Source organism: Aegilops tauschii, chromosome 2, assembly GCF_002575655.3.
Source record: "Aegilops tauschii subsp. strangulata cultivar AL8/78 chromosome 2, Aet v6.0, whole genome shotgun sequence".
NCBI lineage: Eukaryota > Viridiplantae > Streptophyta > Magnoliopsida > Poales > Poaceae > Aegilops > Aegilops tauschii.
The window spans coordinates 134,578,016-134,590,602 of NC_053036.3; the positions used below are offsets into that span (position 1 = coordinate 134,578,016).

The 12,587-nt window shown below is 45.7% G+C and overlaps 1 protein-coding gene across 1 annotated transcript; it reads left to right on the forward strand.

Annotated features, from left to right (window-relative positions):
- Positions 1-2,529, forward strand: LOC109742768 (uncharacterized). Its single transcript, XM_045232793.2, has 2 exons — positions 1-1,603; positions 2,065-2,529. The coding sequence occupies exons 1-2, from the start codon at positions 750-752 to the stop codon at positions 2,198-2,200; spliced, it is 990 nt and encodes a 329-aa protein (XP_045088728.1). The 5' UTR covers positions 1-749; the 3' UTR covers positions 2,201-2,529.
- The last annotated feature ends 10,058 nt before the right edge of the window (positions 2,530-12,587 follow it).

Here is a 12,587-nt window from a genome sequence, read left to right on the forward strand (position 1 = left end):
GTCCAAAGCGCGACACGTGGCGAATGGCTGAGAGCGCGCCAAGTGACGCTGATGGCTGCGAGGCTCTAGAAGGAGCGCTAGTTGCTCCCAGCTTAACAGGCAAGGAGAAGGTCGCTCCGCACTCAGATTCTTTTTCCTCTTCCTCAAGCCCACAAGCAACCTTCCGACCTCTCCTCTCTCCCCTGTGCTCTCCGCCGCCGCCGTCCTGCCTCACCCCATCTCCTTCCCTTGTCCGGCGCTCCACCCATCCGCTCTCCCCATTTTTGTGCGAAACCCGCGATGGCGGCGGCTGATTGATGTGGGATTTGGCGGTAGCGACGGGGGCCTCAAGCAGGGATACGAGGAGAAAAGAAGATGGTCCTAGAGCACGAGGCGGGGATCCAAAATAGATCCCGGGATCAGCATCATGGCCGCGGAGACAACGGCCTTCTTTTTTTTTGTTTGGCGGAATGACAAAGGCCTTCTTCGACTCCAGACTGACCGCAGCCACGACGTTCCCGTGTGCCTCGGCGAGGTGGGCCAAGCTGGCGCATACGGCAAAGAGCGGCTGCGGCACCAGTGGAGCTGCGGCTGGTGGTGGATGGCCGCGAAATCGACTGGTGGCGCCGTCGTGGAAAGCTTCCACGCTCTGCAGCCGCACGGCGAGTCTTCCTCCTCCTCCTGCTGGGTCACAGATTAGTTCAATATACTGTTAGTGAGCGAGCAAAGGACGAATAATTATTAGCAGGTTCCTGTTCTTGACACTCCTGATGTTGTTTTCTAGAGCAATGCTATTGCACGCTATGGTATATAGTTGCGATAGGCTAGGCACTGGGTCTGGAGTTGAAGGCCGGCCGCCGGCCAAAAACCCTCCTTTTGCCATTCTCATCTCCATGCTCCTCGGTGTTCTCACTTCTCAGGGCCGGAGAAGCACAATGGCGTCGCTCGCCGGAGCCGCACTCGCCTCCTGCAGCATCCTTCTCCTCCTGCTCGTCTCCTGCGCCCAGGGCCAGGGGCAACCACCCGAGGCGCCGGAGGAGGCTTGGCCCGAGGGGCAACCACCGGAGGCGCCGGAGGAGGCTTGGCCCGAGGGGCAACCACCGGAGGCGCCGGAGGACGCTTTGACGATGCTCTTGTCCAAGGGCGGGTGCGGCGCCTTCGCCGGCCTCGTCGCTGCGACGGCCGGCGTGGGCGACGCGTTCCGCGAGCAGATCGGCAGCGACCTGGGGCTCACCATCCTCTGCCCCGACGACGAGGCGGTGGGGACGTTCATCCCGAGGTTCCATGGTCTCACCGTCGACGAGCAGGTCGCGGCCCTCCTGTACCACGGCCTGACGATGGCTTACTCCGAGGAGCTGCTCAGCTGGGTTCACCGGGAGGTGTTGACGCTTGATGGGGAGCAGATGCTCACCGTCCGTCACCACAGAGGCAGGGTGATACTTTCTTCGTGGCCGCAGTCGACACGGAACAAGGCCAGGATCACCAAGACGGTCGTCGACGACGACCATCTCGCCGTCTACCTCATCGACGCCGTGCTGATTCCGGCAGATCTCAAGCGTCGAAGAGTTGTGGCACTTATCGTCATTATTATTCTGGTACTTGTTGTCGGCGGGCTCGTGGCGTTGTGAGTTTTCTTTCCTCACGCTTAATTCCGCTACGATCAAATGGAAGCACATGCAAAAGCGCAGCACGTACGCCTGTCCATAGCATCAGTTCATGCAATTTGTTGGTGCACTAGCTCGCTCTTGTTCCGCCCCACAGAGTTTTGAGCGCCTTATTCGAGCTGGTGCTAGAGGATTCTATCTATGTATAAATCGCATACTAGTACAGTTAGTCAACCATAATTTAGATTTGGGCTTTCTGTACATATACGTCAATTTAATGAACATTGTTAGTTTTTACGGGAACTCGTATATTTTATTACAAACCCCACCGTTAGTTCATTTCAGAGGGGTGTACCGAAGCAATGCTTGTACGGCTGCTTGAATTGCTCCAGCTTTTCTAAATCTTGATTATGTACGCTAACTGTTTCTGTTATTATTGTTATTTTGCGGGTGGCTAACTGTATCTATGTTTCCCCTGCAGATTCTTGCGGTTTCATGCACTTGTATATCTTGGTTCTCTTGTGTGCCGGCTGACAAGATGGTGTAAGGGTCGCGCTGCTGCCTACGCTTCGGCCGCCCGTGTCACTCCACATGGGCAAGGACAACAAGAACATTAGTCTGTGGCCGCTTCGGAGTGCCTCGCCTCCCCGGGTCGTTCCTTCGTACTTATTTCCGTTCGTGGTGACAGATTTCACGGGTGTTTCCTCTGTCTTCGATGCATATAGTGGTGTTCAGCGGGGTGGTGGCATGGTCAGTTGATGAAACTGCAGGATCTAGATCGTGTTATTTTTCTATGCATATAGTATACTTATATATATCTTTTGCCGGGAACACTTTCTATGTATTTTGTGTTTACTTACTTATGGATCTAGGCTTCGTTTGATGTAACGAGATACTGGTGACCATGAGTTCGATATGTAGTGGAGTAGTAGCATTGGAACTTCTATTGCAAGCATCCGTCCATGAGGCTGCATTAGATGAGGGAGGAGTTCCATTTTATTATGCACCATAGTTACTTTCAACAGCTTTCAGAAAAACATATATATCGTTCAAATGACATGATGCGAACCGACTTGGTGACAAATGACAAAGAAGTGGTGTTGGCATGTTAGCATGACAACATAATTTCACACACGTTTCTCAGGTTGTTCCATGTAACTTATATTGTATACATGATCTTGTGCGTACATACAGTCAGCGGTCTTGTCAACCATATAAGCAGGCTGCAGGTTGCCAACTGATTGGTCGTTAGGAAGGTACCAAGAGCTTATTTTGCAACCTAATCATGTTGTTCATGTGCACGCAGCAAACGTATACTCCTTACAATGTACTATCAGTAGCATGCACATGTGCCATCTTTACAAAAAAAAAATTAAATTGAAACAGGAGGCAACAGATTTGCCTCATCTCATTAGTTAAGAAGAAGAAAGACAAGGTTTAAAAGGTAATATGACCATAAAGATCACTGACCGGACGCGAAAACCGCACCCAACAAGACCTTACAAATCCGGCCCAAACGCCCAGAATGACCGACACTCCCCATACCCGGCCCATACATGGGGCGGATATGGGGACGCCCGAACGCGCCCACTGTGTCGGCTCTGACAAGCCCGACCCATCCCAAATACTCTCAAAATTGACTAGTCCTCCACTTTGACCGATATCCTCCTACCTCCATCCTACATTTCCTGCCTCTGCATCGCAGCCCACCTCCTCCCTTGCTCGCTGTCCTCGTCCGTCGTCGCTGATGTCATCGTCGACAACCCTGTCTGCCACCATGGGCACGGATGATGCCTCGGTGGAACTGGTCGGCCTCCCCAGCCTGATGGTTCCTTGCAAAGTGGAGAACCTTGCCCGGAAGGACCGTCGCCGGAGGCGGCGGCGAAGGTAACTGCAGAGGTGCCCGGTCCTAAGTTGACCTTTGTGCCCGGTGCTAAGGACATGGACTTTGGTGCGACACAGACCAATCCGGAGGTTGTAGCCATGAGGACAAACAACTTGTCGGTGGTGCCCGACTCCGTTCCGCCCTCCCAGTGGAAGGGCATCCTAGATTTGAGATTTTCGCAAGCCGCCCCCGGTGCGTCCACGATGACCGACTCGCCGCAGCTCCAAAGGCATCGGGTGACATCAGACAATGTAGGCTCCGGGCATGCCCACACATTGTTCGACGGAATGTCTGACCAAGAGCAGGTACAATCTTTGCTCCATTCACGCTTGCATTCATAAATTGTATTGTTGCACATACCATCACATCAAAGTTGTAGGACGATAGTTAAATTGCGATGCATATTGTAGGAACAAATATTGCATAACAAGATAAATGATGGTCAAGAGTCTTTGCAATTTACCATGGAAGATACCAATTCCTCGGTGTTTGAAGTTGGGAAAACATCACACACTAAAAGAAGAACATAATGAAGCCAAGAGGTCTAGCATTCACACAATTTGAAGATGTATTGTTCTGTGAAAGTTGATGTAACACTAGCATGGATCCGATATGTGGAACTAAGCAAAAAAGGCAAGAAATATTGGAAAAATTCTCAAACTATAGCATGAGAAAAAACACTATGTGAAGCCACACCCAATTGCTAGCAACCATGTCTCGTGCTCTCTCCAACATAGATGGTCACTCATCCGAGATTCCATGAACAAATTTGTCCGTTAACTCAAACAAGTTGTTGGCCGGGACCAAAGCGGCATCGGAGTTTAAACCCATGCAGCTTTTACTGCGGCATTGTACCATCAAGTAGAGAAGAAGGCATTCACCTTTTCATATTGTTGCATGAAATTGAATGGGAAACCCAAGTGGCAAAGCTTCCTCGAGGAGATTGAAATCAGCACGAAGAAGATGAAGAAAAATGATGGGTCTGGCTCCGCTCAATCAATTGGATTTCATGAGGAGGAAGAAGAAAATGGTGGGGCGGACATACAAGAAACTGTGCTGAAGAGAAACCGGCAAGTTATGGCGAACAAGTGGGAGAAGGAGAGAGTGGCGCGTGAAGGCTTGGCAAGAAAAATGTCCGCCACTTGGACGGCCAGTTTTTCCGCCAAGGAGGTGAGGAAGGAGGAAATGTACAAGATGTTCGTAGATGTGAAAAAGAAGAAGATGAAGTTAGACCGGGAGAGGTTGAACTTGGAGAAGAACAAAACAAATTGAGATGCTAGAGAAGATTGCAAATTGGGAGCTTCAACAAAACAATGGAAGGAATTGAGTTTGAGACAAAGAAGTTGAGGCTTGTCAAAGAGACAGAGGAGTCAAGGATCATGTTGCAAGACATCAACCTCTTGGATGATGAAGCCAAGAAATCGTTGCTTCGCATGAAGAAGATTATAAATGACGGCAACAAGTCAAGTCATTCATTCATTCGTGTATAGCTTATCTATGTATGAATTGTTCAAAAAAATTTGGCATGTAATGAATTTCCATTTAATTTGTATCATTGAATTTATGATGAATTTGCGTTGTATGATGGACGTGTGTGGATTTGGGTATTGAGATATGTGGAGTGTTGTTGTGGAGGAGAAAAGAGGACTTGCCTGATGCTGTCCACGAACGTACAGGGGCTCGGATATGGCAACTATGGTTGCAGACGCTCTTATGTCCCCATTATCTAAGTGGATCTACATCTGGGTATCTGGCCCAAGTGGATAAACCCCCATCATGCGGATTGGTCTTCCGCTATGTGAATGATGTGGGCTTGGGCCTCAGTGGGCCTACTATGTGAGAGATAACCACGTCATTAGCCCTCCAATCCGTCTGGATCTTGAGAGCTAAGTCTCGTGATCCGTCGGAGCCGATTGGATGTTCGTGGAAAAAGGTACTCCCTCTATCCATATATATAGGGCCTAATGCATTTTTAGACTAATTTTTGACCACATGTTAAAGGAATAATATATGACATGCAAGTTACACAAAGCATACCGCCAAATTCGTATGTGAAAGGAGCTTCCCATGATATAATTTCCACACTATACAACTCATATACTATCAATCTTATCAACAGTCAACAGTTAAAGGAATAATATAGGCCCTATATATATGGATGGAGGGAGTATCGTGAATGTTTGCCAATTCAAGGCGACTCGCGAACTTGCTAAAGAGCGATCCTGATGGATTCTAAGAGCCAATCTTTCACAGTTTGAGTCTTTCAATACAGATTCATTAGAAAAACTTTAGTGATGCTCAATCGTCTCTCGGAAGAGGTTGACTAGTGATCCAAGTGAGGATATACCAAAAAAATCAAGTGATGGATTAAGCATTTGAGCTGATTCTCACAGAGAGATGCCAAGCAATATCCCGGAGTGTAAGTGCATCTAGTGCCACCCCTAGTTGGTTTTGGAGTATTGACGACAAACTTGGTTGAGGGACTAATGTGTTTGTGAGAATTGCAGGATAACACAGGTAGTAGTCCCACATTGATTCGGTTTACCTACCAGAGATGACCCCTAAAAATGTGTGAAGACATTGAAGACAATGGTGGTTTGTGAAGATATTCACAACGAAGATTATGACTTGAGAAGACATTCACGTGAAGACTATGGAGTGCGAAGACATAGTTGTTTCGTAGTTTCCTTTTCTTTCTTGTTGAGTCATAGGAACCACCGCACTGTTAAGTGGGGTCCAAGTGAACAAATTCAGAGTGACTGAAGTGATGCTCAACCAAATCCTATGTCTGCGAGCGAAGACAATGAGAGCAAATCTTATCTTGAGCTGGATAAGTCAGCTTTACTTGTAGCCCAAGTCAAGCTGCCGCGTGTGTTTGAAATCTGACCGTTGGACACGTGTCAGTTCCTTAGTGACCCAGGGTCATTTCGGACAAATCAGGTCGGGTTGCCTCCTGGCTATAAATAGCCCACCCCATACACCATAAATTGGTGGTTGCTCAGAGTTAGTGCACGACTTTTGTCGTTTGAGAGCAACCCACCTCGGAAGCATTTGAGAGAGAAATCCTTGTGAGGACAAAGCCCAAAACACCCAGAGCCAAAGAGTGTTAGGCATCACTGAAGTCTTTCTGTCCGCATGATCTAAAGACTTGTTACACTTGAGGACTGTGAATCCTCCAACCGGTTAGGCGTCGCGTTCTGAGCATCCAAGAGTCATTGTGGATTGCCGGTGAACGAAGTCTGTGAAGGTTTGGAAGTATACCTTGAAGACTTACCAGAGTGATTGGGCGAGGACTAAGTGTTCTTAGCTCAAGGGGAATAAGGTGAAGACGCGGTCTTCTGAGTTAAATCTCAGCCTCCCTAACCAGACGTACAGTTGTCACAGCAACTAGAACTGGTCCAACAAATCCTTGTCCTCTCCAAGCAACTGGTCCTATCTCATACCTCACTTTACTTATAGTTTGTCTTCGTAAAGTCGTTGCCTCGTTGCTTGAACTGATTGGTTTCACTATGTAAAGACCGTTTGCTGTTTGGCTTCATACTATCTTCCATCCTGATCCATACTACCTAGCTGCTGATAGTCTTCGTGCTTTCACTTTATTGGTTACTTGACTATGGCTTGTCTAGTGTAGTCTACCTTCCGCTGCATATCAATAGGTTCATTTCTACTGTTTGTCTTCAAAGCCCCTGTGTTTTGAAGACTTTCATAAAAATCGCCTATTCACCCCCCCTCTAGTCAATAACTAGCACTTTCAATTGGTATCAGAGCGGGGTGCTCCCTTGTTCTGTGTGATTCGGTTTAACCACCTGGAGTTTTAGCTATGTCGTCTGCAGGGATAATCAAAGTCTCCACTGCGTGCCCTGTCTTCAATGGCACTAATTACCCCTACTAGAAGAATAAGATGCGTATGCATCTTGAAGCCATTGACGTCGACCTCTGGTATGTCGTCAAGAACGGCGTTCCCAAGGTCGGTGAAGGTGTCACTGCTGCTGATGTCAAGAGGTTCATTCAACTGGACTCGACTGCCAAGAACATCATCTGTGGTCATCTGACCAAAGGACAGTATGGTCGTGTGAGTGCTCTGGAAATTGCGAAGCTAGTCTGGGACTGGCTCTCCAAGGTCAACAAAGGCGTCTCAACCCAGAGGTACTCTAGGATCAGTGTTCGTCGCAACCTCTTCAACCGCTTCAAGAGAAATGACAATGAGAATGTCCAGCTCACATTTGATCGCCTCACTGATATCACAAATGAGCTTCACGCGCTCAGCGCCACTGAGACCATCAAGCACGAAATCGTCAAGACGCTTCTAAGATCGCTTGACAGCTCATTCGACACCCTGGCCCTGATGATTCAAGAACGCCCTGACTTCAAGACTCTCTATCCGTCTGACATACTTGAGAGGCTCAACACACATGAGTTCCAGTTATCTGAGAAAAGGCATATCTATGGTCCCAATTATGGCCAAACTCGCGCTTTGAAGGCAAAGGTTGTTTCCTCATCTGAAGAAGAATCTGACTGTTGTTCCGAGGATCCTGAAGACATTGGAAAGGAGCTTGCTATGCTTGTGAAGAAGTTCCAGAAGTTCACCAAGAAGAAAGGCTTCGAAAAGTCTTCAAGATCCAGCTCAAGAAATGATGAAGCTTCCCCTCGTGATCACAAGAAGAGAACATGCCACAAGTGCAAGAAACCTAGTCACTACATCTTTGAGTGTCCACAGTGGGACAATGAGACCAAGAAGAAGAAGAAGAGCAAGGAATATGATTCTGATGACAAGAAGAATAAGAAATCCTCAAAGTCTTCTTCAAAGTCTTCATCAAAGTCTTCATCACACAAGAATAGATCATTTGGCAAGGCTCATGCGTTTGTTGGCAAGGAGATGGATTCAGAGGAGGAGTCTTCTTCTAAGGAGGCAGAGGTGGAGTCTGAGGAGGAGTCCGATTCAGGCGTGGCAAGCCTGGCTCCAGCTACTGCTTATGTTGTCAAGTCCATCTTCAACACTGAAGACAATGGCCCCGTCACCAACACTAATGATGAGGATGACTCTGCTCCCACCTACTGCTTCATGGCACGCGGCGCCAAGGTAAACTCACGCGATGCTTACTTTCAAACATCAAGCGAAGATGACTCTGAATGTGAATCTAAACCTAGCTACAAAACACTTGCTCAAATTGCAACTGAACAACGGAATGCTATGGAACATATTCAAAAATTGCTAGACAAAAGCGATGACCTGTTGGACGCGGAAATGACCCGATCTCAGTCCTTAATTGAAGACATCAAAAATCTTCATGTTAAGTACGAGGAACTTGAAAGTCGTCATGAAACGCTCTCAACAACTCATGAAAAGCTTTCCTATGATTATCTTCAAAGGAAGCAAGAACTTGAGAACTTGAGAGCGGCTCATGAAGATCTTCAAAAGGAGAATGAGTCACTTCGCGCTCAACAGATCAGTTCCGCTCAGAAAGGATTTGAACCATCATGTCTAAAATGTACTGAGTGTGATAACGCTGTCTCTATTGTTGAATGTTCTACTGCTGCTACTGTTGCAATATCTTCAACTGCTGATGTGGTAACTAACCCCTCTACTAAGGATACCACTACTATTGCTGATGAGAATGCCAGGTTGAAGACATTGCTTGAGATAGGAATTTACAAAAGTCTCAAAGGGCATCAGACACTATGTGATGTCCTCAAAAAGCATATTTTGAACCGAAACCCTAGGGAAGAGGGTGTTGGGTTCGAGAGGAAAATGAATGTTTGATGGTTCTTACTGGAAGCCTGAGCAGTATCCCAAAACCACATGGGTTGCTACAAAGGGACCTTCAGTGGATCTGTCTACCTTATCTGGCTTCACTTGTGCTAACCTGATTATCATTGATGAATCCTTTGATGCAAACTATAAACTGTTTAAGAATCAGAATGGTGAAGTGTTTGCCAGGTATATTGGTACTAACTACAGGAATGGGCTGCTACCTCTTGAGCATTCGTTGGTTTTCCCTTGAAGAGGAAAGGGTGATGCAGCAAAGTAGCGTAAGTATTTCCCTCAGTTTTTCAGAACCAAGGTATCAATCCAGTAGGAGACTACACGCAAATCCCTCGTACCTGCACAAACAATTAACAACCTTGCAACCAACGCGATAAAGGGGTTGTCAATCCCTTCACGGCCACTTGCAAAAGTGAGATCTGATAGAGATAATAAGGTAAATATTTTTGGTATTTTTATGGTATAGATTGAAAAGTAAAGATTGCAAAATAAATGGCGACAGAAATAGCTAGTTGACGGGAGATTATTATGATGGAGGATAGACCCGGGGGCCATAGGTTTCACTAGTGGCTTCTCTCAAGATAGCATATTCTACTGTGGGTGAACAAATTACTGTCGAGCAATTGATAGAAAAGTGCATAGTTATGAGAATATCTAGGCATGATCATGTATATAGGCATCACGTCCGCGACAAGTAGATCGAAACGATTCTGCATCTACTACTATTACTCCACACATCGACCGCTATCCAGCATGCATCTAGAGTATTAACTTCATAAGAACAGAGTAACGCATTAGGCAAGATGACATGATGTAGAGGGATAAACTCAAGCAATATGATATAAACCCCATCTTTTTATCCTCGATGGCAACAATACAATACGTGCCTTGCTGCCCCTGCTGTCACTGGGAAAGGACACCGCAAGATTGAACCCAAAGCTAAGCACTTCTCCCATTGTAAGAAAGATCAATCTAGTAGGCCAAACCAAACTGATAATTTGAAGAGACTTGCAAAGATATTAAATCATACATATAAGAATTCAGAGAAGAATCAAATATTGTTCATAGATAATCTTGATCATAAACCCACAATTCATCGGATCTCGGCAAACACATCACAAAAAAGTATTACATCGAATAGATCTCCAAGGGAATCGAGGAGAACTTTGTATTGAGATCCAAAGAGAGAGAAGAAGCCATCTAACTATTAACTATGGACCCGAAGGTCTGTGGTAAACTACTCACACATCATCGGAGAGGCCATGGTGTTGATGTAGAAGCCCTCCGTGATCGATTCCCCCTCCGGCGGAGTGCTGGAAAAGGCCCCAAGATGGGATCTCACGGGTACAGAAGGTTGCGGCGGTGGAAAAAGTGTTTCGTGGTGCCCCCGGATGTTTTTAGGGTATAAGAGTATATATTGGCGAAGGAAGTAGGTCGATGGAGCCACGAGGGTGGGGGCGCGCCTACCTACCTTGTGGCCGCCTCGTTGCTTCCTTGACGTCCACTCCAAGTCTCCTGGATTGCGTTTGTTCCAAAAACGATCCTCGCGAAGGTTTAATTCCGTTTGGACTCCGTTTGATATTCCTTTTCTGCGAAACACTGAAATAGGCAAAAAAAAACAGCAATTTGCACTGGGCCTCCGGTTAGTAGGTTCATCCCAAAAATAATATAAAAGTGCATAATAAAGCCCATTAAACATCCAAAACAGATAATATAATAGCATGAAACAATCAAAAATTATAGATACGTTGGAGACGTATCAAGCATCCCCAAGCTTAATTCCTGCTCGTCCTCGAGTAGGTAAATGATAAAAACAGAATTTTTTATGTGGAATGCTACCTAGCATAATTGTCAATGTAATTTTATTTATTGTGGCACGAATGTTCAGATCCGAAAGATTCAAGACAAAAGTTTAATATTGACATAAAAATAATAATACTTCAAGCATACTAACAAAGCAATCATGTCTTCTAAAAATAACATGGCCAAAGAAAGTTATCCCTACAAAAGCATATAGTCTGGCTATGCTCTATCTTCATCACACAAAATATTTAAATCATGCACAACCCCGATGACAAGCCAAGCAATTGTTTCATACTTTTGATGTCCTCAAACTTTTTCAATCTTCACGCATACATGAGCATGAGCCATGGAAATAGCACCATATGTGGAAAAGAATGGTGGTTGTGGAGAAGACAAAAAGGAGAAGATAGTCTCACATCAACTAGGCGTATCAATGGGCTATGGAGATGCCCATCAATAGATATCAATGTGAGTGAGTAGGGATTGCCATGCAACGGATGCACTAGAGCTATAAGTGTATGAAAGCTCAACAAAAGAAACTGAGTGGGTGTGCATCCAACTCGCTTGCTCACGAAGACCTAGGGCATATTGAGGAAGCCCATCATTGGAATATACAAGCCAAGTTCTATAGTGTTAAATTCCCACTAGTATATGAAAGTGATAACATAGGAGACTCTCTATCATGAAGATCACGGTGCTACTTTGAAGCACAAGTGTGGTAAAAGGATAGTAACATTGTCCCTTCTCTCTTTTACTCTCATTTTTTTGTTTGGGCCTTTCTCCCTTTTTTGGCCTCTTTTCTTTCTATTTTTTTTATTTTTAGTCCGGAGTCTCATCCCGACTTGTGGGGGAATCATAGTCTCCATCATCCTTTCCTCACTTGGGACAATGCTCTAATAATGATGATTGTCACACTTTTATTTACTTACAACTCATAAATTACAACTCAATACTTAGAAGAAAATATGACTCTATGTGAATGCCTCCGGCGGTGTACTGGGATATGAAATGAATCAAGAGTGACATGTATGAAAATCACGAACGGTGGCTTTGCCACTAATACGATGTCAACCACATGATCATGCAAAGCAATATGACAATGATGGAGTGTGTCATAATAAACGGAACGGTGGAAAGTTGCATGGCCATATATCTCGGAATGGCTATGGAAATGCCATAATAGGTAGGAATGGTGGCTGTTTTGAGGAAGGTATATGGTGGGTGTATGATACCGGCGAAAGGTGCGCGGTATTAGAGAGGCTAGCAATGGTGGAAGGGTGAGAGTACGTATAATCCATGGACTCAACATTAGTCATAAAGAACTCACATACTTATTGCAAAAATCTATTAGTTATCGAAACAAAGTATTAAGCGCATGCTCCTAGGGGGATAGTTTGGTAGGAAAAGACCATCGCTTGTCCCCGACCGCCACTCATAAGGAAGACAATCAATAAATAAATCATGCTCCGACTTCATCACATAACGGTTCACCATACGTGCATGCTACGGGAATCACAAACTTTAACACAAGTATTTCTCAAATTCACACCTA

What these genes read in the sequence shown, in the direction of transcription:
- LOC109742768 (XM_045232793.2), top strand. Translation starts at nt 750, where the DNA reads ATGTTGTTTTCTAGAGCAATGCTATTGCACGCTATGGTATATAGTTGC. An exon ending in GTCGGCGGGCTCGTGGCGTT is followed by an intron (nt 1,604 to 2,064) that starts GTGAGTTTTCTT and finishes TTTCCCCTGCAG; the next exon opens with ATTCTTGCGGTTTCATGCAC.